Source organism: Felis catus, chromosome C1, assembly GCF_018350175.1.
Source record: "Felis catus isolate Fca126 chromosome C1, F.catus_Fca126_mat1.0, whole genome shotgun sequence".
Classification (NCBI taxonomy): domain Eukaryota; kingdom Metazoa; phylum Chordata; class Mammalia; order Carnivora; family Felidae; genus Felis; species Felis catus.
Window position 1 is genome coordinate 192096312 of NC_058375.1, and position 26295 is coordinate 192122606.

The 26295-nt window shown below is 39.0% G+C and overlaps 1 protein-coding gene across 6 annotated transcripts in view; it reads left to right on the forward strand.

Annotated features, from left to right (window-relative positions):
- The window catches only part of ADAM23 (ADAM metallopeptidase domain 23), a 188081-nt gene that overhangs the window by 115939 nt on the left and 45847 nt on the right, over window positions 1–26295 (forward strand). For all 6 annotated transcript variants that reach the window (XM_023259637.2, XM_011285539.4, XM_045034391.1 and 3 more), the window contains exons 10-18: window positions 5993–6064; window positions 8177–8340; window positions 9467–9551; window positions 10545–10635; window positions 13183–13231; window positions 15549–15648; window positions 19661–19732; window positions 20458–20547; window positions 21783–21863. In XM_023259637.2, the coding sequence (XP_023115405.1) occupies window positions 5993–6064; window positions 8177–8340; window positions 9467–9551; window positions 10545–10635; window positions 13183–13231; window positions 15549–15648; window positions 19661–19732; window positions 20458–20547; window positions 21783–21863 (804 nt within the window). The remainder of the gene's footprint in view (window positions 1–5992; window positions 6065–8176; window positions 8341–9466; window positions 9552–10544; window positions 10636–13182; window positions 13232–15548; window positions 15649–19660; window positions 19733–20457; window positions 20548–21782; window positions 21864–26295) is intronic.

Here is a 26295-nt window from a genome sequence, read left to right on the forward strand (position 1 = left end):
CTTAATCATGTCCCTTATAAAATGGGTTGGCTGAAGCCTACAGCTTTCTAAAGAGTCTAACCAACACTTGGGGTATGCTGATAAGTGTTTAACACCCAACTCTCTGGAAAAAAAAAATACCTTGATTTATAATGTTTGCTGATATCGGTGCTGTAAATACTCCCATCGTAGCTGATTTCAAGCTACCCAAGTGAGGTCACTAAATGAGGAGCTGGAAAAAGTTGCATCCAGTTGGCTCTCGTGAACTGTTGGGAAGGGGCTCCAGAACCCCATGGCCACACTTTCCACACTGGGTAGGCCAGTCGTAATTTTTGTTGTAATTACATAACTTAGTTAAAAAATTATATAAACTAAAACAAAGAGTACTTGCTTTTATGAAAACTCAGGTACATTCTGGAAAGATGAGAATCTTTAAGAAATACCTGAAAGTCAGGTATGGGTGAAAAACCTGTAAAGGATTGCAGCAAAAATTCAGATTGCCTCGCATATATCATTAAGTCCTTTTTTAAAAAAAGTTTTTATAACATTTATTTATTTTTGAAAGACAGAGAGAGACAGGGTACTAGTGGGGGAAGGACAGAGAGATAGAGGGAGGAGACACAGAATCCTAAGCAGGCTCCAGGCTCTGTTGTCAGCGCAGAGCCTGATGTGGGGCTCAAACGCACGAACTGTGAGATCATGACCTGAGCTGAAGTCGGATGCTTAACTGACTGAGCCACCTGGGCACCCCAAGTCCTTGTTTTATTTTGAGGAGACCAAATTAGATTAGCAGACTATAGGGTAAAGTGACAACATGAAATTCTAATTAGTAGAGGCTACTCAAAAAAGGCCTTGAAACCGTGTATTTAAAAATGTGGTGACTTAATTTATTTTTAAACTTTTATTTGAATCTCTACTTTAGCAGACATTTTCCATTAAGTTGCCAAGTACTAGTTCAGTTATGTTAAATATTATTCAGTGGACTACCTCTTCATTTTATATGCAGATTTATTTTATTTACCAGTAGCTTTTTTATATATTGCTTGCTATATGTTAGAAGCAGCAGAATTTATCAGAATTACATACAATTTAGGAGAGATCTTTTCTGGTGGGAAGGAAAACCAAATGAATTTTAGCTAATGAACGCTAAAAAAGGAGTTTCAGAAGGACATTAATTTTCTTGAAACCCCAAGATAATTTTTCATCTGAACTATTTTTGTTGATTGGCCCAATGAGTTTTTATCTAGCTACTTCTCAGTCCTTAGCACTGTGGTATGTTGTGAAATTAGGGCTTTAGACACTTAAGCTTTTTCTAATACCCATTATATAAATACTTTTAAAGTAGTGGAAGCAATAATTAAGCTACATGCAATGCCTTTAAATTCACAAAGTACATTCGCATATAGCTGGGAATTAATAGAACAGTTCTCCAACCGATTACTTGTAATTCCACATTTCCTGGTCCACCATACTCTATTGGGAAGGTACATAAAGCTATAAATCAAAGAGTAGATCGCAGTAACTGTATAAATAGAAAAAGAAAAAAATTTTAAATTTATATGCTTTGAATTTATTTTTTAATCCTTTTAAATGGAAGCATGTGAATAATCTTGTCTTTGTCTTATGAATGATACAATAGCACCCTCCCATTAAAATACCATTTTCATAAATAGAGATTTTCTGCACATTATACCATATATTCTGTGATAAAGTTAACTTGTTTCTGCTACCAAATTTGTTAATGGTAAACCTTGGTAATTATTTTATTATAATTAAAATTGAGTGAGAACTAGGCATGATATGTTCATTTATCTTTGAAGCTAGAAGAAAGGAACCATAATTTGCAGTGATAAATTTGGAGGCAATGCACAGTAAGAAATGAAAAAAAAAAAGTTTAAGTAGTTGTTGAATTTGATTGACACAAAGAAGTAGTAATTCAGAACATGGATCAGAGTACTGAAATTCATGTTTTGAAAGTAAAACTGAAGTAGAATAATTACCATCTATTTTTTTAATATCTGAATATTAGCTCTTGGGTTTTAGAATGATCATCCCTGGAATTACTCATCATACAATCTGTGCTAGATGAAGCAGCACAGTTGTTTTGATAACCGTCATCCTTGGGTTGAAAATCAAGCTTTAATTTTAATTTTTTCAAAAAGCAAATTTCTTAAATGTTGTAATTGTTCAGGAAGGAAAGTAAATTTGGCACTTTAAATGTAAATTATTTTCAGTGATCACAAAATGTGAAAATCAGTTTTATCATAAATGGAGATTGCACAGTTTCTTTGTATGCAAAATTAATTCTCATTCATTCCGGGACTAGAAACATTTTGCCTACATTCACATTCAAGCTCACCTCTTTAATTCAGAGTAACCTAATATTGGCTTCCTGAAAAAATGCAGACACCTTACTTTGAACAAGCATCATGTTTTCAGTGGCTTTCAATTAGAAAAGAAAAATCCCTCAATTTTGTAGAAAGCATCTTAGTAGCTGTCTGGTGGAACCTAATTTGTGAGCCAATTATAGCCTTGATAAGGGTCTGCAAACGTTTCTTTGAGCCACTTGGGCTAAATATAAATATGAAAAACCTTACTCTAATAGACAGTTGGTTGAAATATTTTAAAGTGCACAAGAAAATGTCTTGCTTACATTTTTGCCATGTCCTTATGTATAAGTCAAAGAGTGCAGGTGTGTTATAACTCAGACATTTTTTTCGATTTAAACTTCAGTTTAAACCCTATTTAAAAAACCACCGTATTTATGGGCACCTAACCAATTATGAGTTCTCATCAATAATCATGATTTATTGGGAATATACATAAACTATTTTATAAGAATTGTTAACGGAAAAGTTTTAGCTCCTGTCTGAACCCAGAGTAGGCATTGAATTCCATCTGTGTGACCTTGGATAAGTTCTTTCTCCTCTCTGAACCTCATATTTCTAAAATGGGGCTAATAAACGCCACCTCATAGAATCGTGAGGCGCATATGTTTGTTGTAGCAGAAACACTTACTGGTCCTGGTAAATCCTAGCTGCTCGGGTAAATGGCATTTCAGGTGAACAAATCCAGTGAGTGCTGCTAGCTGTCATCATTGGTGCTCTCTCAGCAGCCTTGGACGCGGCTCAGCACGCTCTCCTATTTGAAACATTTTCTTCATCTCTCAGCTTCTGTGACACAACAGTCCCCCCCACCTCCCTAGTTATTTCTTCTTAGTCTTGTGTACCTGGCCTCTAGCATTTTGCGAATACCCCTAACTTGGTTTTGGGCTTTCTTTTCTTTCTAGAACTCCCCCAGAGTGCCCACTTCCAGTCTCAACCTTTAACTAGTATCATGACTGTAAACTTGACCCTCTCTACTTTATGCCTCCAGCCTCCTGAATCCATCCTTATGTATCCACTGTCTACTTGCATGCCTACTTCCGTACTGAATAGGCTCATCTCCAACATTTCTGAATCACAACTCTTGATTCCTTGGCCCTAATCTTCTCTTCTCCTAGTCTTTCTCATTATTTTAAATGGCACCACTATTCCCCCAGCTATCCAAGTTCAAAACGTAGGAGTCATCTTTTATTTTCTTCTTTCCTCACCTCCCACATCGTATACATCGGCAAGTCGTGGGACCCCTGCCTTCAGAGTGTGCCCACTTACTTCTCTGTCCAGATACCCAGCCTTCCTTACCTCTTACCTGGACCATTGCAGTAGTTTCCCGGCAGGTCCCTCTCCTTGTATGCTGGACCCTCTCTAATTCATTTACCCCACAGTGGCAGAGTGGGCTTTCTAAAAAGGAAAATAGAGACGTGGAAATTACAAACATGAAATAAGTGAAAAACATCACATTTTGAGAGACTTCCAAAAAAGACCTCATTTTGTTAAATTTTTTAACTTGCATGTCATATTTTTCCAGATAATTATATTATAAAAAGAAGTCTACAAAATGGACAAATTAATGTTCAGAAGAAAATAAAGTGAATTGTAATAGGTGCCTTAGAATAGGTGTCAGCTAATATCTTTCCTTTCTTTTTTGTGATGTGTGCTTCTTCACGTTGAGACTTTTTAACATTTTCATCACCCCAAAGGGACTTAATGTTGAGACTTTTGCTTTTAGCTTAAAAAATGTCTTTGACAGTTTTTAGTCTGTGGAATTTGCCGGACAACTTAAAATCCTTAGCTATTTACAGCAGCTTCTTTATGCTAGGTTTGAAAACCCTGTTAAAGTACCTTAAGTTTTTTCAATCAATACAATGTTTTATGGCCCAGTTATATGCACAGATTGATGTTCACTACCAGTAAAGAACACATAAAGATAGTTCAGGTCAGATTGGAATGCACAGTGGCAGCAGTAACATAGAGTCTGAGTCTGTTCTGAGTCCAAGTCCATTCAGGTTGGCGTAACAAAATACCGCAGCCTGGGTGGCTTATGAATAACAGAAATTAATTTCTTACTGTTCCAGGGGCCAAGGAGCCCAAGACTGTGGTACCAGCATGGTTGTGTTCTGGTGAGGGCCTGCTTCCCGCTTCATAGCCAGCACCTTACTCTGTCCCCATTTCTTCTAGTAGAAGGGGCAAGGGAACTCTCTGGAGCTTCCTTTATGAGGCACTACTCCCACTTACTAGGATTCCACCTCATGACCAAAGCATCTCCCCCAAGCCCCGCCTCCTCAGACCATCATTTTGGGAGTTAGGATTTCAACATATGAATTCGGGGGAATACAAACATTCACACTATGGCAAGTGTTCTAAATGTAAATGGTTATAAATTAACGAATGCTACCAAACCAATAGGACGGTACTAATTTATGGCACATTTTTCATGGGTTGTCATGTATAAAATGTGATAAAAAATAAATATCGGGTATCTAAGCATGAAGACCTAGATTCTTTGTTTAAAAAAAACATAGTACCACAGGTAGAGAGAATGGAATGAAGGGAGCCTGACAGATTTATAGTGTGAAAAGTGGGCAAAGGAGAAGAAAAAAGGAATATCATGGGTTTCCAACATAGAAACATTTTTAATAATTGTGAAAGACATGTTATTTTAGTAATTGTGATTAAAGACAGATTTTAAGATTTATGGTGCAAATCTGATTCAGTAGTTTTGAGTCTGTTTTCCTTTCTCCTCGGTAGAGGGCGTGATCCCCCTGCGTAGATGTCAGTTTTCCAATGCCCTCTCAAAGACCTGCTGCGCAGTATTTGCTAAAACTGTAGCCCTCCAGATGTTGTTGTGGAATTATTCTGTTAATTGACTCTTGTCTATTTTCTCAAATAATCATAAATAACCATAAACATTCTTGAAAGCTTCCTGTGGAGGAGGCATTCTTCTGAAAGAGTATATTGAAATGTATGAAAAAATGCATTCCGTATCACGGGCAGTATCTAAAATGCTGCCGAGGAAATTTTCTTGGTGTGTGTATGGTCTGGAGTTTAAAGTGAGAAGGGTGTCATATTGGGCCTAAATTTCTTGGCTAAGCTCTTTGTAAACTGGTAAAGGTGCTTTCAGTGAAAACAAAAAGGTTGCATTTGTAGACATTAAGACTGAATTAACAACTTACTTCTCAGGTGTAAAGCCTCTCACACAGGTTTCTTTTTTTTTGTTTAATTAAAGTATTTTTTTATTATTACTATTTGTAATATAATTTACTGTCAAATTGGCTTACATACAACACCCAGTGCTCATCCCAACAAGTGCCCTCCTCGGTGCCCATCACCCATTTTCCCTCTCCCCTCCTCCTACCTCCCCCCCCCCCATCCACCCTCAGTTTGTTTTCTGTTCGCACAGATTTCTACAGGCGCTCTCCTTACCTGGAACTGATAAGGTGTTTTAGATAGAGTGTTGCTGCTTAACAGAGAAATAAAATAGAACACCACCATATCCAACATGGCACACGCTGAACTGTGTATTTTTGATCCCCATTTGTACTATTGCTGTGAGATTTCTGCTTTTACTGTATTTTGAAATTTACCATGAAATTATGATTTAGCAGTGACTGGTTTATCCTTTCCCCCCCCAGTATAAGAAGTATCGCTCTTCTCACGCACACACCAATAACTTTGCAAAGTCTGTGGTCAACCTTGTGGATTCTGTAAGTATCCTGATTTTCTTGAACCTATTTTTCCAAGATGGAATGGTTTATATTTCTACCTGTTTACTAGTTATTTGAATTCTTTCTTGGGCAAAAGTAAAAATGCCATCCTTAAGCTCATCTGGCTAAGAAGTTATAGGGTGGAAACTTCACAAAGAGTGGTGTCCTCAGAGCTAGGAGGGCTGCTGAGTCATTCTCAGTATCCCAGAGATGCATTAGTGCTGCTTATAAGTGATGTCCAGACCTGTTTGTCACCAAGCCTATGAAGGACAAAAACACAAGAGAAAATAAACTACCAAAAGAGTATAAATTACACTTGACAAATGAGACTTTGATGATAATAACCAGTTGAGCTTATAGTCTTAAATATATGGCAAGAGAGCTAGTAGATTGAGGTGGAGTATGTTTGGAGAATATAGGAAATACAGTTTTATTTTGTTTTGTTTTGTTTTGTTGTTTTTTTTTTAACTAACATTTACTTTCTTAGTAGTGAATGCTTCAGATTTTGTTTCTAGATGACAGCGTTAAGTGCAGTCCCCAAAGGAAACTAATTTGAAACAGTAAAATCTGTATCTTCTTACAAAGACTTCTAACTCTATAAAATCATTCATATCAATATTTTTCCCTCTCATTTTGTAAGTTACAGAGAATAATGGTTAAGGTTTTCTTCCTTGTTCCTGCTTTAGCTAGAATTCCATAGATGGGAACATTATTTGCTGTGTTCCAATAACTAGTTCTATTTGCCATAGCCATAGGCTAAATATAGCATACTGCTTTGTGTTCTAATGTAAAGTGCTCTTTTGTTCAGTTAAATATATTTTTATCTGATATTTATTATATGTCCCCTCTTACCTGGGAAAAGAAGACTTTTTATGAGTTGCCAACTATCTAAATGATACTTGTTTTCTCCAAAGAACTGCCTCCTTTTCTGCCTTTGAAACAGTCCCCGAACCTTCAATGTTGTAAATACTCATAACATATGACACCTACAGGGACAGCTAGGTAAAGGCATAATACAGGTGGATGAGCATAGTGGGTCATACAGAGTTAGGACTGAAATTCCGAAAGCCAGTTTACACGTGGGTTATTAATTTTCCATAATTTCAGCTCTTGTCAGCCGCCTTCTCAGACAAAAACTATAAGTTAATATGGAAAAGAGAGTATCGGGCACACCTTCTTCGCTGCCAAAGTTGTTGACTTGGTAGCATCTTTGTGTTGGTCATTCTACCATGATTGAATGGAATCACATCTTGCAAAGTGCAGTTTTTGTTTTGGGCTCTCCTATAAGCTGACCAGCTCTAACTTGCTTGTCGTAAAATCATTTTAGCTTCGGGTTGAGTCAGGCACGATGGTATTTTCTTTCTTCGGTGGGTTCAAAGACATCCATTATTTTCTTAATTAGCTTGAAAATAGGACAAAGTGACAGCAGTCTTTGAAGTCGCTTAATTGTGTGAATTGTTTAGCTACTGGGCCAGAACTGGAGAAAGAGAGCCGAAAGATACAATTTAAATGTGAATGATGCCACCCCGTGGCGAGGGTGAGGTGGGTGATACACATCTGCTTTTCCCTGTTGTGGCCCAGATCCACGATTCCCGCTGGCTGTTATTCTAGGTGTCATGTCACAAGGCCTCCAAGGGCAAGCCAGCCATGTTGCTGGTGCTTGTCCAAGGATTTACCAGACTATTCCAATCCTGCAGGACTCGCCGGTCACACTGCGCTTACCCGGAGCCAGTATGTCAGGCTCCTACGTGTCACCTCCTGTGAGGTTTGGAAGGGTGATTTTACTCCACCCTGTTTAGAATTTATGTCCAGACTTTCGAATCTTGACATCCCTACTGTCCATCCCCTAGTAGGATGCCTGGCCACTAAATGTGCTCATTTGGGATTGAAATAGTCTAGTAGGAGAGAGGCTGAATTGTGTGATTGTGATTTCTTTTTTTAATTTTTGCTCTTGGAAATGAGAAAGGAAAGAAGATTCTTTATGATGAGCTAATTGTGACCTCATGTTCTCCTCTCACCTCCCCTCCTGTCCTTCCACTGACTCTGAATCACTGATTGTGCATGTTTGACCCAGTGTTTTCCTCCTGCACCTGTCCTGTTGTATACCCTCAGATTTACAAGGAGCAGCTTAATACCAGGGTTGTCCTGGTGGCTGTAGAGACCTGGACTGAGAAGGATCATATTGAGATCACCACCAACCCTGTGCAGATGCTCCATGAGTTCTCCAAATACCGGCAGCGCATTAAACAGCATGCTGATGCTGTGCACCTTATCTCGTATGTACCTGTGGTCTTTGGGTTGACATTTATCTTGATCCCTTTATTGGACCATCTAAGTTATACATAAGTGTATGGATCCTGAATTGATTCCTTTCTCTGGTTATATACGTAGCAGGGAGGTAAGCCTTCTGGTGCTGGGAAGGTGGTTCCATGGTCATAAGATTTACCTTCAGAGCATGATCTTACTTTCACCCTTTACATCTTGCAGGTGAACTCATGATTCAAGGTGGCTGCTGGTGCACCAGCCTTTATTACGGGCACCAGGAGTACAGGGAGGGAAGAGTGCAAGAGAGCACTCCTTCCAGCTGAGTTAGCTCCATTAAAGTGGATTTCCTGAAAGCTTGCACATATCAATTTTTACCAGTAAATCATTTGCTAGCCCTTTGTCATAGCCACACCTAGCTGCAAGAGAAAATATAAGACTAGGAAATATAGTCTTTTGAGGTGAACCATTGAATAAAATTGAGATTTTATCCTTAAGGAAAAGGATTGCCATACTTTCTTTTAATATAATAAGTGGTTTCCTTGTCCACTCATTACAAAGCTGTTTTTAGACCATCCTCTAAGACCAACCAAATTCCTCCTTCCTTGCCTCTCACCTTAGCTCTTTACTCGTTTCTCTCAGTCCATAATCAGCAACTTCTTTTTTTTTTTTAATTTTTTTTTTAATGTTTGTTTATTTTTGAGACAGAGACAGATTGAGCATGAACGGGGGAGGGTCAGAGAGAGAGGGAGACACAGAATCTGAAGCAGGCTCCAGGCTCTGAGCTGTCAGCACATAGCCCGACGTGGGGCCAGAACTCATGAACCGTGAGATCATGACCTGAGCCGAAGTCGGAGGCTCAGCCGACTGAGCCACCCAGGCGCCCCCAGCAACTTCTAATAATTTATAAATTTATAATAATCAGCCAGTGCTTCGTAGGTGCTCAGTTAATGTTTGTTCTACGGAGATTGCTTAACATAACATAAATCTAAAGGTATTTAGAATGTAGTTTTTGATTTCCTGAGGGAAGTTGAATTTGGGGCATTCAGTGTAGAGTGAGTAGACATGTTTTGGGACATGATGGTCCCATATATGATGGCCACCACATTGGCTTCCTGATTGCCCTTTCTTTTTCTGTAGGCGTGTGACATTCCACTATAAGAGAAGCAGTCTGAGTTACTTTGGAGGTGTCTGTTCTCGCACAAGGGGTGTTGGCGTGAATGAGGTAAATTTGATCAATTTTCTTAAAGTAGAGCTTTATCTTTGCATCTGATCTCTTTCTTCCCTGTGGCCTAGTTTACATCCCTCTTGGGCTTGTTTAAAATGACAGTGACACCGGGAATAAGGTATAAGTGATTTATATTAGTAAATAGAACCCAAAGTGGTCTTTGGTGTTAAAAAAGAGGTATTTCTTCATTTCATAATGATAGTATTTCATATTTATCAGGCAAACGCATGCCAAAGATTGATCCAGATATTTTTTTCAACTCTATGGATAAATTTTTATAAACTTATTACTCCTTTCCTGATAACTTTAAGCTATAATGCTCTCCTGCGGATGTTAGCTTTTAATTCATTTAAATCAAAGAATGTGTGATTATATTTCATCAGTATCTTTGGTTTCTCCCTATGTAAAATTTTCATTTTTATGCCTTCTACCTGTCTATCTATAGAATTCATTGAAACAAATGTTTCCTTCATCTCATTGTTTGGATTCCAGTACCTTCATTTATATAAAGGAAATTCTTACAACAGTTGGCGACAGCACTCAAAAAGGCTGAACCAACTCTAGCTAAACCCTGATAAATGCCAGGATATATTATAACAAGTTGTAGCCAATAGCCATCATTCAGTAGAGGCCTCTCTGAGGCCTCTCTGAGCCATCGTTCTGTCAAGGCCTCTCTCTCGACATATTTCTAGTAAGTTGAATTTATTCTTGGTTTGGAATGAGTTGGATTGGGGCACAGCCTTTTACGAATTGTATCTTATGTTTCCATGTGAGAGCATCAAGTTCTGAGAGATGCCACATAGGAAGAGAGGCGTTCTGCTTCTTGGGCCCAGTTGCAAGGAAGAGGTGCTGAGGAACGTATGCCGTCTTTTGATGCTGTGAGGCTCTGCTTAGGGAACTGAGATGATATGTGGTGATGATTAAGAAATAATAACTAGCTTTGTGCACTCTCTCAAATGTTTCCCACACACTTTCAACTCTGAAAAACAGTATGGTCTTCCAATGGCAGTGGCACAAGTATTATCGCAGAGCCTGGCTCAAAACCTTGGAATCCAATGGGAACCTTCTAGCAGAAAGCCAAGTATGTACACTGACCTTCTTACTCACTTTCATGTGCCATTCTGTCTATATAATGCATGTCCGGTCAATAAATAAATATTGTTCATTCCTAAGTCATTATAGTTTAATTGTAGTCTACTTCCTTCCTCTTAAAAAAGATGATCAAATGAGCGACTTAAGGTAATTTTTAATCCATTTGGGTTGTAGATATCTCTCCTTTAAAATTCATAAAATCATACTCACTTTCTCAGAGTGGGATCAGGTCTTTCTCACACTGCAGAATGTTGGGGGTGAGGTCGATGAGTACTCACTCTCTGGGTTTTAAGCAGCGGAGTATAGAAACTGGATGCCAGTGAGACTCCATCAGGGAGTTAATAATAGTACATTTGGATCAAGGAATAGCTTAGATCTACTATAAGAAAGCAGCGCCAACTCTAATTAAAATTCCCCACCTACCTACCTCCAACTGAACTCACTCACATGGTCCCATCAGAAGAGTTCAAGAAGAAGCCTCCCCTCCAGGCAGCTCTGCCCTAGGGCCCTTTAAGCCTGGGAATGGGTGGTAGATGATAACACTCTAGTGGGCAGACAGTGCCAGGAGGGAGTCCACACAGGGCCCCAGATCCCATCCAGTGGGAAAGTGCAGCCAGTGATGGCTGGTGTCACTCTTCTCACTAATCAGAAGAGAGGAAGATGGAAAGACCGGACTGAGCTTCTGGTAGCCAAATATCCAAGGCCCACAATGGTTTTAGGAGTCCATGAAAAATTTGAATTTCTTTAAAAATCAGAATGAAATCCAACCTGGATTATATTAGTCTTTAAACCAACAAAGTAGCAAAATACAATTTCTAATACACTTTGGTGGCACGAGGCCAAAGTGCCTAAGGCTCACAAAAATAATAACGCGACCTTGTGGATAAAAGGACCGAGGTATTCACTCAAATTATTCTCTTAAGTGGAAGTCTGCTCCCCTCTGTGAAACTATCAGACGCTTAAAGTAAAGGTCTCCTTGCCCACCTCACTTCCCCAAAGGAGAAAAGGACAACAATCTACGTTCACATTATTCTACATTTTATACTTAAAAAAAAATTACTTTTTAATGTTTGTTTACTTCTGAGAGAGAGAGAGAGAGAGAGAGAGAGCTAGAGCACAAGCAGGGGCAGAGAGGGAGGGAGACACAGAATCTGAAGCAGGGTCCAGGCTCTGAGCTGTCAGCACAGAGCCCGATTCAGGGCTCCAACCCATGGGCCGTGAGATCATGACCTGAGCTGAAGTCAGATGCTTAACCAACTAAGCCACCCAGGCGCCCCGATTTTATACTTTTTTGACGACTCTCAAATAATTGTCATTAATGCACATGTTGTGGGAACTTGAAACAAAATACATATCCACGGGCTTCTCAATTTCCTTTTTGGACGTATTAAGTCATCACTTTGTGGGTGTATTAAGTCTGGTGGCACTTTGCAAATATCCATAAACTTTCATTTATTAATATCTTGCTCAGAGTATTTGCTTTCCCAAGGAAACACACAGTACACATCAAAGGAGGTATTTGGGGTTCCATCAGCGGGATAGATGGCTTTAAAATCTGAAAGAGTAGGGCCAGGTATATGGCCTTGTTTGAGAAGGCTGGGGCTGTGAAGAGGCCAGCGCTGGGGTCAGCAGAGACCTGTTACAGAGTTGGGTGAGGGTCTGCGGTGAGAAGTAGGGGTTCATTACTGATGCCTGGAGTAGTTCCTTCCTAACATGTTTTATTCCTTTGTGAATTATTTGTTTAGGTAGATAGTTCATTCGTTCTGAACTTCGATTTTTGAAAAAATCCCATCTGGAGTCTTTCTGTAAACACATCTGTGTTTATGATAGAAAAAAGAATAGGAAAAATAAAAGAACAGCCCATTACTGTATCAGTATGGCAGTGTCTGACATCCATGTTGAGTTTATGACTATTGTTTAATTTAAATGACTATTTACACTTTTATTTTAGAATGCTCTCTTTTCCTAAACCTTTTAGCGTAGTGTTCTTCAAGTTCCGGCCCAACCTCACCTTGACTCGAGCAAATGGAATTCTCTCCTGGAACCTCCGTGTGCTCTGTTGGCGGAGCTTCAGTGATGACTTGTTATATCTGTGCAAGCGAGCCTTCCAGCTCACAGAGCACATACAGGCGCTCATCTTGCATGAGCCCGCAACCCACTCTGGGAGATAGGCAGAGAGGTTATTCCCCGTTTTCCTCATCAGGTGGAGTTTGGACCAGAACTCAAGCTTTTCATTTCCAGACCAGGCTACTTTTCCCTAAACATTAATTGAGTTCTCTGAGTTACAAACACGAAGAGAGGCACAGTTTTATTCCTTAGCAGCTGTTGTCTTAGGGAGCAACCTATACTTCTGGAAAGGATAAAGAAGTATTGTTTTAAAAGAAATAGGTTTTGTTTGGAGAGACCTCTCATTCTGTATCTTTAGGACATGAAATTGGTGATGAGAATTATCTCAAGAGCTGCAGTGCAAAGTAAAGATGTGACTTTTGTTGTTTCTCTCTTTTTTTTTTTCTTGCTTATTATTTCATCGGACTAGAATGTGACTGCACAGAGTCCTGGGGTGGCTGCATCATGGAAGAAACAGGGTAAAATTTCATTATATATGCATTTGAAATATGCCTTTCACTGAAATTGCTGTTTATGATTAGATACACAGTCTCCCAAGCACTGGTCTCTTAGGTTCAATACTCAGTATAAATTCAATAATTAATTATCTTATATTTTAAAAATGGAAGGACTAATTTGCCTTATATTTTAATTTTTTGCTTAAATTTGTTGATAATAAAATATAGTAATAACTGCTGTTTCTTTCTATTGACCTTTAAAGGAAGCACATTATTAAATGCTTCTAAGTTTAGCAGAGGCATTAATTTTTTAGTGCACTTAGAATAAAAGCTGGTTGTCTGCCTGAAGCAGTCAATGAAAATCAATTTATTTATCAATTTATATTTTATGGAACTCTCCAATAGACATGTTTTCCATAGTAAAAATTACACTATATTGCTTATATAATCAATACAGCTTTTTTGGTTCTTAAGATAGCTTTATTGTGTCTAAATTAGGTATCTCCTATTGATAGAAAATTGAACATGTTCTCACCTATCTCTTCTTGTGAGGACACTTTGGGAACTAGCACCCCTTTCTAGTTGCCACTGCAGCTGTGAACTGCTGCGTTGCAGCTGTGAACCAAAGCCTGGAAACATTGCCCCAGCCCCTGCACCCACGGGAGCCACTGGCCCATGGCCATCTAAGCTAGAGCCCACCCCTTCTAGCTGGAAGAGGTTTTCTCACCCGTTTTGTCTCTCTTGTTCCTTCTGCCCATGCCAGATATCTGCTCAACACATCACCCATTTCTGGTCCTACCCCCACCCCGAGGAGCCCCAGTGGCCAGAGGCCCTGACCTACTCATGCAGAGTCCCTTCCTTACTCTTCCCCGGGAGTCCTGCTCATGGGGAAAAGACGAGTGTGAGTGTGAGGGTTTGCAGAGAGAGTCAACATTCCGCCTGCTGCTTTAGGACATGGGTTTCTAGAAATGTAGTTTAAACGTGAAACCGTTAGCCTTCATGCTCCCCTTACTGTTGCACCACAATTTAGTAACATTATGGGTTAAACAGCATTTTCAAGGACTACTCTAGGAAGGTAACACTATTGATAATATTATAGATAATATATAGATATATATATCTATAATATATATAGATATTATTAATATATATTAATATAATAATATATAGATAATAATATAGATAATAATCTAAAGGGAGCTGCCTTCTGCCTTCTGAACTCCCAATTTCTAAATGAATTTTTGGACTGACCACCCTTAGAATATAAAAAAACTACTTAAAGTTTGTGTGTGTGTGTGTGTGTGTGTGTGTATTTAAATATGTGTATGTATGCCAATTTATTTCCTGATTTGAAAATGCAGTCTTATCAGACTTTTAGAGGAAATGCCAAGCCTCTTTAAAAGATCCCTGTCAACAATGGTAGGTTTTTCCTACATCCATATACTACCCTCATGCACCAGGTTACAAAAAAAACTATTGGATTACATCTCGGAATAAGCGGCCTGTCACTCTCAAATCAAGTACTGTGACAAATATGCCCGAGGAATCAGCGTGTATGATTCCATTTAACCATGACCATATGTATAATATTTCCCTATGCACTGACCTAGAGAGAGTAATTTGATTAATTTCATCACACAGGCTTATATTCCTGCTGAGTCATTAATATCGCCAAATAGTTTTTGAAGTTGAGCATAAGGAGCTATTTATTACCTAATTCTAATTCAGAAGGAGCTTACCCTATGTGCCAAAAACATATATACAGATATCCATATGTGTGTGTGTGTGTGTGTGTGTGTGTGTGTGTGTGTGTGTGTGTGTATAGTATAATACTTCTCTTTAGGGTTTCCTTGTTTGCCTCAATTGTGTTCCTGAAGCCTGCATTATATAATCTTTAATAAATTAACTGTCACAATTCCTTCCTCCAAAGTAGAATCTGGCAGGTTCCCTTGTGTCTTTTATTCGGGACAGAGGCAAAAAAGTGTTTGCCTTTACTGAGATAGAACAAATAAAAACGACCACATTTAAAAATACAGCCTAGGTGGAGAAGTTTTGTGATGAGCTTTCTAAACCTCTTCTAAGCCAAGGCACAGAAGAGCTTGGCTGCTGAGGAGGTTGTAACCTGCCTCCCAATCTGTGGTTTTCTTTGAATTTCTATTTTTGTAAACTCTACCACACATACTTATTTGGCAATTGGAACATAAATGCCTTGTCAACATTTGTGTGGAAGCATCTAGATCCAGAGTGAACATTTTGTTCTAGTTCAAGGGTTTTAATTTTCTTCTTTGATGACTGCTTTTGGTAAATTATTTACATAATTGATTCTTTATTTTCTCAGGGTGTCCCACTCCCGGAAGTTCTCAAAGTGCAGCATTTTGGAATATAGAGACTTTTTACAGAGAGGGGGAGGAGCCTGTCTTTTCAACAGGCCGACAAAGGTTAGTAACTCAGAAAGTGTAATCATTTGTCCAATTTTGTTTTTGCTTCTAAGAAGTTCATTTAATGTGCATAACACTTAGGAAAGCAACAGCCTTTGAAATCATATATACCTCAGATCTACTCGCAAATCTCTTATTTGTGGGAAAAGACTTAAAAGCCATTCTTGCGTTTTACTGCTTGTGAAATGTTGAAGAGTAGCTTAATAAAACTAGATGCAGAAAGACTTATCTTTTTACAATGGAATACTGCCAAACGTCAGATACTTGTCTTGGAAAACAGGTTTTCTTTCTGTCGATCAGATTAATATTTATAGAAGCCATTATCATCTTGAAGAACTAGTCCTGTTTAAATGAATGATAAAACCATAGTTTCCCTGCTCTGAATCTCTGATTTTTCAATGCTGGCTATACCCCTCCCACCCTCCCCTCCAAACAAACATCCTTCAATTAAAATATTTTTGAAATTTTCATATTAGGGTTTTTCATCCTGCTGCTAAGAGATTGTGGATTAGATTAAGACATATCGCTTTAGGGACGCCTGACTGGGTCAGTCGGTTAAGCGTCTGATTGAGGCTCACGTCATGATGTCACGGTTCGTGGGTTCAAGCCCCGCATCGGGTTCTGTGCTGACAGCTCTGAGCCTGGAGCCTACTTCGGATTCTGTGGCTCCCTCTCTCTCTGCCCCTCCCCTGCTCACTCTCTCTCTCTCAAAAATAAATAAGCGTTAAAAAAATAAAAACAAAAAAAAAACAACAAAGAAAGATATATTGCTTTAACCCGTTTCTCTGACAAAAATTCTATTTTCCTTTGGCATTCTCTCTAGGGCTTTTTTTTTTTTTTTTTGAGTGGTCTATTCTCCTAGACAGGAAGCATTACTAATATGAGCCAGCCAAAAAATGGCTCGAGGTATTTATGGATCTCATAAATACATATGTGTATTTAGTATTTATTATGTAGTCCCTCTGTGTGGGAAGGTCCATGTTGTCAAATGGCACTTCATCAAATTCATATACACAGTGTCACAATCCTTATCCATAATTCCTTAATTCAAAAAGCTCAGAAAATTGGAAGTGTTTTTTATGAGTTTTCATAGAACATGTCAAGGCAGTAAAACTTGTCTTGGACTGAAAACCTTTATTATCTCCCATAGTGTAAATATTCATAAGTCTTACTGCAGAAATAGAAATGTTTTTGATTTTAGGGTATGCATGAGGCCCCTCAGGGCTTTTATATAGAACATGGTAATTGCATCATACTTTTCTAAAATCTAGCAAAGCCAGACTTTCAAACTCACTGGCTACAAAGCTTTTGGATAAGAGATTATGGACCTATAGTAGCATTTTTGGAAATGAATTTTTCAACAAGCAAAGAGATAGGATTGCTGCTAATTCGCAGATGGTATAGAAATTCTAACATTGCACATTTCATATTGCTTTTGACAATACTACTTCATAAGCCAAATATAACCCATTTGCTAGACAAAAAGATTTAATGCTCTATGAATTGAGAGAGCAGTGAAATCATGTTAGCCTTAAAAAAATAAAAATCAGTGACTAATGTGGATAGTTGACAGACTAATTTACTACTATCCTCATAAGTAAGTGATACTCCTGTGGTCAGAGGATAGTAGTTTGATGTCTGACACCTATATGAAGTCTCAGTAAGGCTGCAAAAAAAGAAACAGGAATTTTAAAGTGACCTTGCATCATGAAATTCGGCTGCCTGCCTTTCATGGCATTGATCTCAATACAGGAAATCTGAAAATTTCAAAGTGTTTAAAATGGGGGAAATGAGTATTAATGAATTAATGTGAGCTGCTGGCTTTATGAATTGCAATGTATGTGACTAATTTTACCTGCCTTGTGTCTCGCCAGCTAATTATAAGTAGCATGCTTGAGGGAACAACACTGAGTTCTAAAGTTTCTAGAGTGTGTTAAAGGATCCACTACTAGGTTTCTGAAATTGCCTGTGAGTAGAAAGAAAATTATTCCAATAACTTGGAAACTAAATAAAAATAACTATACATCTTCAATTTTAAAAATTAGTAAATACAGGGGTACCTGGGTGGCTCAGTCGGTTGAGCGTCTGACTTTGGCTCAGGTTGTGATCTCACGGTTCATTAGTTTGAACCCTGCGTCGGGCTCTGTGCCGACAGCTCAGAGCCTGGACGGAGCCTGGAGCCTGCTTCAGATTCTGTGTCTCCCTGTCTCTCTGCCCCTCCCCTGCTCATGCTCTGTCTCTGTCTCTCTCTCATCTCTCAAAAGTAAACATAAAAAAATTAAAAATTAGTAAATACAGATTTATTTTTTTAAGCTACATGGCGGAATTATTTATTTATTTATTCATTTATTTATTTATGAGTTATTTATTTATTTATATTTTGAGAGAGGGGCGCACTCATGAGAGAATGCCAAGCAGGCACCGTGCCATCAGCGTGGAACTCTATGTGTGCGGCTCCATCTCATGAACTGTGAGATCATGACCTGAGCCAAAGCCAAGAATAAATGCTTAACCAACTGAGCCACTCAGGTGTCCTAGAAGGATTTTTTTTAAGCCCCCATGGATTCCAGTAAAACTGTTTATATGTATGCATGAAGGAACTGACTCTTTTTTTCTAAGAGTCAGTTTTTCTGGGGCAGTCAGGTGCCCTAGAAGGATTTTTTTTTCAAGCCCCCACGGATTCCAGTAGAACTATTTATATGTATGCATGAAGGAACTGACTCTTTTTTTCTAAGTGCTTTTAGTGAGTGAATGTATGCATGCGTGGTTTCCATGTTATTTTCGCATTGTCTGTGTGTCTGTTTTCTGTGCTATGGGACTCTTCCCACTGGCCATGTTTTCCACTCAGTTTGTGATAGTGGCCTGTCACAGGATGGAAGCAGGGTCCAAGAATGAAGTCTAGTAGTTGATTCCATGCGGGGCCTGATAGAAAGTGCTAGCCATGTTCCAATCTGAGCTTTCCATTTCCATTTTCTCCTGCCTCCTGATAAAATCCCATGGAGATTAGGACTCCTGATTTCACTCAGTGGACTTTCCCATAGGGGAGTCTGACTCCACCCAAGTACCCTGGAAACCTTTCTAGTTTGTGATAAGAGTTTTCCCTTCCTGCAAGTGGAAGGAGAATTGGGTCTTTGTCAAGTGGACTCAGTGGAAGGCAGCCCTTTTTGGGGGGCAGGTACTGCTACTGGCGAAGGAGTCTCTTTTGCCCTCTCATGCTCATGGCTTTGAGCATTTGGATTGGGATGTGCTGTTCCAGTCTCCATCCAAGTGTGATGGACATGCCCAGGGAGATCTGGCCCCAGCTGAAGGAAAATAGAAATGTTTCTTGTAAATAACCAACTGCCTCTATCATTGGTTGCAATACAGTTTATCTGGCAAGTAAGTTCATAGCACTAGCAGTGTGAGTCATTCTAGAAATTTCACTCTTCCGTAGCTCCAGAAATGATTGAGGAGTTTCTATAGAGCCATGCATATGTCTGCACATTTATGTAATATGCTTTGGACAGTACAGATTTCTTTTCAATGAGAATTATGGGCAGCACTTTTTCTAAGCTTATTTGAATTTCCTTGATTGTGTATATCACATTTGGCTGTGGCTGAAACATTTTTATCTTTTTGACAATTTTATGTTTTCTCAGCCGACTTGAGATAAGTCATGAAATTAGATATCTGTGAGCCTTAGCAATGCATTTTAGCTCCATTAGCAAATATGATAAGTGATCTATTCTTTTTGACAGCTTATTTCCATTAACAAGTAATTCTCATGGTAGAGGTCATCTCTGGGGCCCATCTCCAGAGAATCCTCCAAGAAATATTACCCCATTTGGAATATGTTTTTTAGAAGTGTTGTTAATAAGTGAACAGTGTTTCCCACACAGACATCATTTATAGGTGCCACCACAACAAATCACAGAAGAATATCACATGATAGCTGATTATACGGCCCAATTGGTGTGTTGACTTTCTGTGATAAATTAAAACATTTTTCCTTTCTCTTCCTAATCTCTTTCAGCTATTTGAGCCCACAGAATGTGGAAATGGATATGTGGAGGCTGGAGAAGAATGTGACTGTGGTTTACATGTGGTAGGTATAAGAGATTTTTTCTGTCTTCAGCACAGTTCTCACCCAGAGCAAACAAGAATAGCATTAGTGAGAAGCCTATACTGGCCTTCTCAGTGGTCTTTCTCATCTATTAATGCTTAATCCCAGCTCAGACAGGTTAGAATTAATCATGTCCTTATGGCCCTGTTTGAAAACAAAAACAAAAAGAAAAACAAAACAAAAAAACCCAAATGGGTTCTTCTAATCAAATCTCCTCCCTCTTAAAAATCCATAGCTCATATTCATCCCACTCAAATTTTACCAAATCATGAAGCATGGTGTGTGTTATTTTTGTCTTTATAAAACTAGATAGAGTCTGGGGGCACCTGGCTGCCTCAGTCGGTGGGTCAGGCAACCCTTGATCTCAGGGTAGTGAACGTTAGCCCCATGTTCGGTGTAGAGATTACTTAAAAAAAATCTTAAAAAAATAACTAGATAGAGTCTTAAGAATGTATTAGAGCTAACCAATGGTGAGGTGCCTGCTAAGAGATGAGCTTACTTGTTGGTAGACAAGCCTTTTCACGGAAGATCACCCTTTGATGAAAAATAAGGCAGGAAGGACTCTTATCATTGTTTAAAGTGATTACTTCCTAAAGTATTTGCTTGCTATTGTATAAGTCTCCCCACGTTCAGTACACAGGTGGAGACAGGGTTGAATGACCAGCCCGTAAGCTTCCTCGCTTACTCACGTGAAGTGTTTCCTCTAGGAATGCTATGGATTTTGCTGTAAGAAATGCTCTCTCTCCAATGGGGCTCACTGCAGCGACGGGCCCTGCTGTAACAATACCTCATGTCTTGTGAGTTACCTGATAATTTTGTCTTCCTTTTCATGGACATATTAGCTAAATATCTCAGTGTGTACATACAGCATTTTTAGAACTTGCTACAAATCTGTTGATTGATATGTGCCTCACAGTTTTGTACAGTCAATAAATCTACCTAAAACCTGGGGGTCAAAACATCTACCTTTACTATGATTCACTGTCAACTATCCTACCCTTCAATACCTCCTTAAGAAACTATACATATACTCCTTCCAAATAAACATTGAGAGTTGCCCTGAATGCGGATGAAAGCCACATTAAATGGTTGAATAGAAAAGGGACAATTCCTGTGGTCTTTTTAATAATAGTTCCTATAATAATAATAATAATAATAGGACTTAACCTTTTTCTTTAAAACTTACCCTAATTTATTTTGGACAATGAACATAAAACCTAGTGCTTACATTTTTATGTTTGGTTTTTGAAATACCTTATAAAGGCAAGAAAGCTAGATAAGGAATGTTCATACGTGTATATATGCAGCTTATGTGTGTGTGGACACAGTTAACTTCCATCTTAGGACCTCCAGTGAGCTTTTGAAAAGTCACTTTTTAAACATTCCTTTTTCTCATTTACCAAACCTCTAATATTACTTAGAACCATAAAGTTACATGATTTTATAATTTTATTCACTACCAATGTATGATGGCATTTTAGGACACTCTAGCTTGATTGTCTTATGTTCCCCACCAGATTACAAATTGCTTGACATCGATGGTCTCTTCCCTTCATCTTTTACCCACCCCCTCAATGTGATTGGTGTCACTGAAAGGAGTTCATATGAATTCACCGAAATTTGATTGTGTACATTTAGCTACAGCAAGATTAACATCCAAGCTCATAGGTATAATCAGTGTAGACTGAGTGTGGATATCAATATTCACAGAGATCTTAAATGTTTGTATTTTAGTGATTTGCTCTTTTGTCCTCAACCACACAACTGTATCTTCTTCACATAATTGCCGTCACTTTGCTTTCCAAAAGTAATACTCTTGAGACCGTGGGTTTTGAAATCTAAAATTGAATGCCTTGGCTTAATGATTCATATTTACTACAGAGAGTGGTACCTGGACCTTGTCTCTATTCTGCAACTGCCTTGCTAGTTCATAAAAAGAGTTTGGTGATGGTTATGATCGTTGGTGAATAAAACAATACTATTTGAAATAGTAATTTAATACTAGCTCCTAATACTGAATTTTTATTTGCAGTTTCAGCCACGAGGGTATGAGTGTCGGGATGCTGTGAATGGGTGTGATATTACTGAATATTGTACTGGAGACTCCGGCCAGGTATGACAAGCTGAGTTTTTGAACAATACATTTTACTTGCAAGTATCTTACACATTGGAAAGCTTTCAGTTTGGACTACGTGTGTGAATATGATTTAGTTTCTTTGTTTTTTGTTTTGTTTTACTTTGTTTTCTAGCATGCCTTGATTTTAGGAACGTGTGTTGTGTTTCTTGGGCCTAAATCTCTTTTTTCTTCCAAATTTCCCCTTCATGATTAGTTCCCTTTATGTGGTTTCTATCCAATGAATTAATCTTTCTTTCTGTCCCAACATCTAAAATAGTATGTTCACATTCATGAAGAATTAATGTACTGTTTCCAAACATCTTTAAGCCACAAAGCCCTTTCTTGTAAGAAAAAAATGGGTTGGGGGGCGCCTGGGTGGCTCAATCGGTTAAGTGTCTGACTTTGGCTCTGATCATGATCTTGTGGTTTGTGAGTTCCAACCCCATGTTGGGCTCTGTGCTAACAGCTCAGAGCCTGGAGCCTGCTTCAGATTCTGTGTCTCCTCCTCTCTCTGCCCCTCCCATGCTCATGCTCTGTCTCTGTCTCTCAATAATAAATAAACGTTGAAAAAAAATTAAAAAAAAAAAGAAAAGAAAAAATGGGTGGAATGCCCACTGTAGAAGGCAGAGAACGAGTAGCACTGCTCTGATTGAAGGGGGTCACAAGCAGGGGGCCCCCCTCTCTCAGTTCTGTCTCTCTCCCACTTACATTGTCTGGCACCATGGCCCATATGCTTTCGTGTGGACTTCTTCACGTTAAAAATTATTATACCATTATAATTGACGTTGCCTCCCAGCATTCCTTCTGTATACAATTTTTATGTTTTAAAAGTTTATATTATGTTACTTTAAGGCGTTATTTTTCATTCCAACGAACATTTGTCGAGCACCTGCTGTGTATGTCAAGCACTTCTGTAAACGTTGGGATGCGGTAGGGAACCAGACAGACAAGTCCTTGTCCTCACGGGACTTACGTTTTGCTGGATGGAGAGATAAGTGAACAGAAACATCTATGGTGGGAAGTGCTCAGTGTAAAATAAGATGATATGAGATGTGGGGTGGGTAGCATTAGGTGGGGTGGTCAGGTGCATCTTCCTGGAGGAGTTGGCATTTAAGTAGAAACACAAATAAGATGGAGCTAGTCAGAAAACAGCGAGTAAGGAAGCTTATCTTCCTCAAGAAATGGAATGAAGGCAGGGATTACTGGAGAGTAGTGGGAAAAAAATCGAGAGGAAGTCAGCAATCAGGGCAGTAAGGGAGTAATAAGAATTTTGGGTTTCATTCTACATTTACCTTTGCTCTGACATGACTTCAAAAACATTTTCCTGTGCTATTACACAGTTTTTATAAATGTCCTTTTTACCATTACATGAGAGTCTGTCATGTGGATTTATCATTTGACTTGTGACTTGTTATACAGTGGTGGATATTTGGGCTGTTGGCAGTTTTTCGTTATTATAATTAATATGACGGTGAACATCTTCGTGCATCTTTAAGAGTGTTTCTTGTTCCTAAGGGTTTGCTCCTTAGGATAAATTGCCCAGGCGTGGAGTTATCTATTGCCAGGTACTGTGGTTTCCAAGAGGCTCCCAGTAAGTAGAGTACAGTTGGAGGTCAAAATACCCTTTTTTCTATTGCATTGAGAGCTAAATGAGCCTCTTTCTAGATCCCATATTCAGGCTGTAGCAACAGGTTGTTGACGGAGGTGGGTCTGGAGCGACTTCTCCCTGCAAAGGTGGGTCCTTGCCTTGTATGTCTCGGTGGAACAGTGGGGAGAGTATACTTTGTGTGAGGAGGCAAAAGAAGAAGGCAGAACTGAGCCAAACTTCCCGGTAGTTCTTCCTCGCTTTGTCAATCAGTCAGGCAGTCACTTGCCTGGAGCAGGTGGGGGAGTGGGGGGAGGGAAGCAAGTATTGGAACAGAGTAGCTAGAATTACACTGAGTTCCCTTGGGGGGGGGGGGAGGGATAAAGAGGAGGAGGAGGCAAAGGTTTCTAACTAGCCTTTTTGAAGATTCTCAATGTATATTATCTGAGAGTCCATTCAGAGGGACCCTTTTAAGGATGTGATACAGTGAAATATCTTCAAGCTATTTTGTATTGACTTTGTGCTTCTCTGTTTCTTCTCTTTAGATATGTAAATAGGTTTCCTTGCAGTTTTTCTATGATATAGTGAAAGAGCGTAAGAACTGTGGGTTCTGTGTTTCGTGCCAAGTTTTATGTTTGGTGACAATCCCGATACACTGTTTCACTGGGTTGTATTTTTAGTTTTGTAGAATACTACTATTTTTATACCCATCATATATGGTTTTGGTTCTGTGTGTTCAGCTCTTTTCAAAGTACAGCTTTTTTCATTTCAGGCTTTAATTCCTGAATTGCCATAGAATTTACTGGAAGTAAGGCTTTTTTAATGAGGGCTCTATGTTCTACTTAATATTCTGTTGCCTAAATTTTTAAAACATTCTTTTTGCCTCATGTGTATAAGGTGAAAATTATACTATTATACTATACTATTCAATTAATATCTCAGTGGCATATTGGAATAGCATGTTCTTTTAGCAATCATTTCCTTATATGACCAGAATGTGCCTGAAATAGATAATTGGGATAGAGGAAGCTAAGATCCGTCAGAACTCTGCTTTCTAACAGGGAGTGAACTTTGAATTTAATTGGTACTAATTATGATTAGGAAAATGGGATCGCTGAGAATCTCTGCATCTCTGCATCTCGGAGAATCAATGTCATTGGCAACATCATGACTTTGTCTTGTATCTCAAATTTTGCTTACTTTTGATGTTAGCATTTGCTTATCCGTTTGGGCTGGTTTTTAAATTCACGGTTTATCACAGAATAAACAATACTTGTGCAACTGAGAGAAATCCTTGGCAAACAATACCGGATGATATAATAAAGGTATTTTTGAAAGATGTGGGAAATGTTTCTTGTTAGCACTATGAAACATGGCATCTAAATGGGTGGCATAACACGATTTAAAATAAGCACATTTAAATGCTATTGCACTGCTGAAGCCTGCCTCGTGTGAACCTTCCTGCACAGCATGAAACTGGGGGCTAGAATGGCATTTAGAGATGGAATCCAGAGCTCTGCTCACAGCAGAACAAAGTATACAGATGAATGGTTCTTTTGTTTTAAGTGTCTCCAGAGAAGTAAGACATTCTGTAATTTCCCACGTTAAACATTTCAGTAATAAGCAACTCACTTTTATCAGCCTAAACTGAAAATAAATTGATTAGAAATCTTGTATGTAGCTGTGACAGTTTATAATAAGGGCTTTTTTTCTTTTAATTGGTAAGAATTCTACACATTTCTTTTTAATTGCGACCTCACAAAAGTCAAATGTGATAAAGTAATTTTAGACCCTATTTGAGTAGCCACGTTTCTTTTGCATTTTTGTTCAGTGTGATTGTATTTGGCTCAGAGTAAGTGAATAATTAATGTTAGTTGATTAATAAGATAATGATTGTGTTTTGAGTGGATTTGGATGGATGAAAGAGGCCACTTTTTGTGGCCAGATCTCTGTTTTTGTGCCACGGGCCCAGTATGCTAGGTTTTAGTGCTGATAATTATGTCCTTTGAATAGTCACCATCAGATTGATCATAAAGCTGTGGTGAATGAAAGCTTATATGAAAGCCAGTTTTTTTTTAGAAAGAGGAAAAACCAAACCATTTTATCTCAGTGTTCCTCAGTAAGCTAGTGCTTCTTGGCAATTATAAATTCTAAATTGGTTCTATTGCCTTTCTGTACTGAACTTGATAAACAGCTTGATATGTGGAGAACAGAGTAACTTAATTGTATCTGCGTAAGTCATTCATTTATTTATTCCATTAGCCAATACTAATTGAGCACCTACTCAATAATAATCGAGCCTGGCTTCGTTCTAGGTGCTTGGGAGGCAGCAGGGAACCAAACATAAAATCCCCGCCTGCCTGGAGCTCACACTGGGAGGGGGACAATAGACAAACAAGTAACATATATGAGCATAAGGTGATAAATCCTAAGGAGAAGGAAAAACCAGGAAATGGGGAGCGGAGAATGCCAACATGGGAGGGGTCATAGTTTTCAAGAGCAAGCCACGCAGAAGTCTGGGGGGAAGTGTGAAGGAAGAGCAGGGCGGAGGCCGTGGGGGGAGGATGCGTGCCTGGCAGATTTGCAGTCACATCAGTCACGGCAGAGTAGGGTGGGAACAGGGCAGCCAGTCGGAGGCTGTGTCGCACTTCAGGTGAGGGATGATGGCGGATTGGGCCGAGTGTTAGCAGTGGAGGTGGAGAGAAGTGGTCAGATGGTGATTATAGTTTGAAGGTAGAGGTAGGGAGATTTGTTGACAGACTGGAAGGAGGGTGTGAGAGAAAGAGAGAAACAGAAGACGACTTCAAGGTTTGGAGCCTGACCCATTGGAAGAGTGGAACTGAC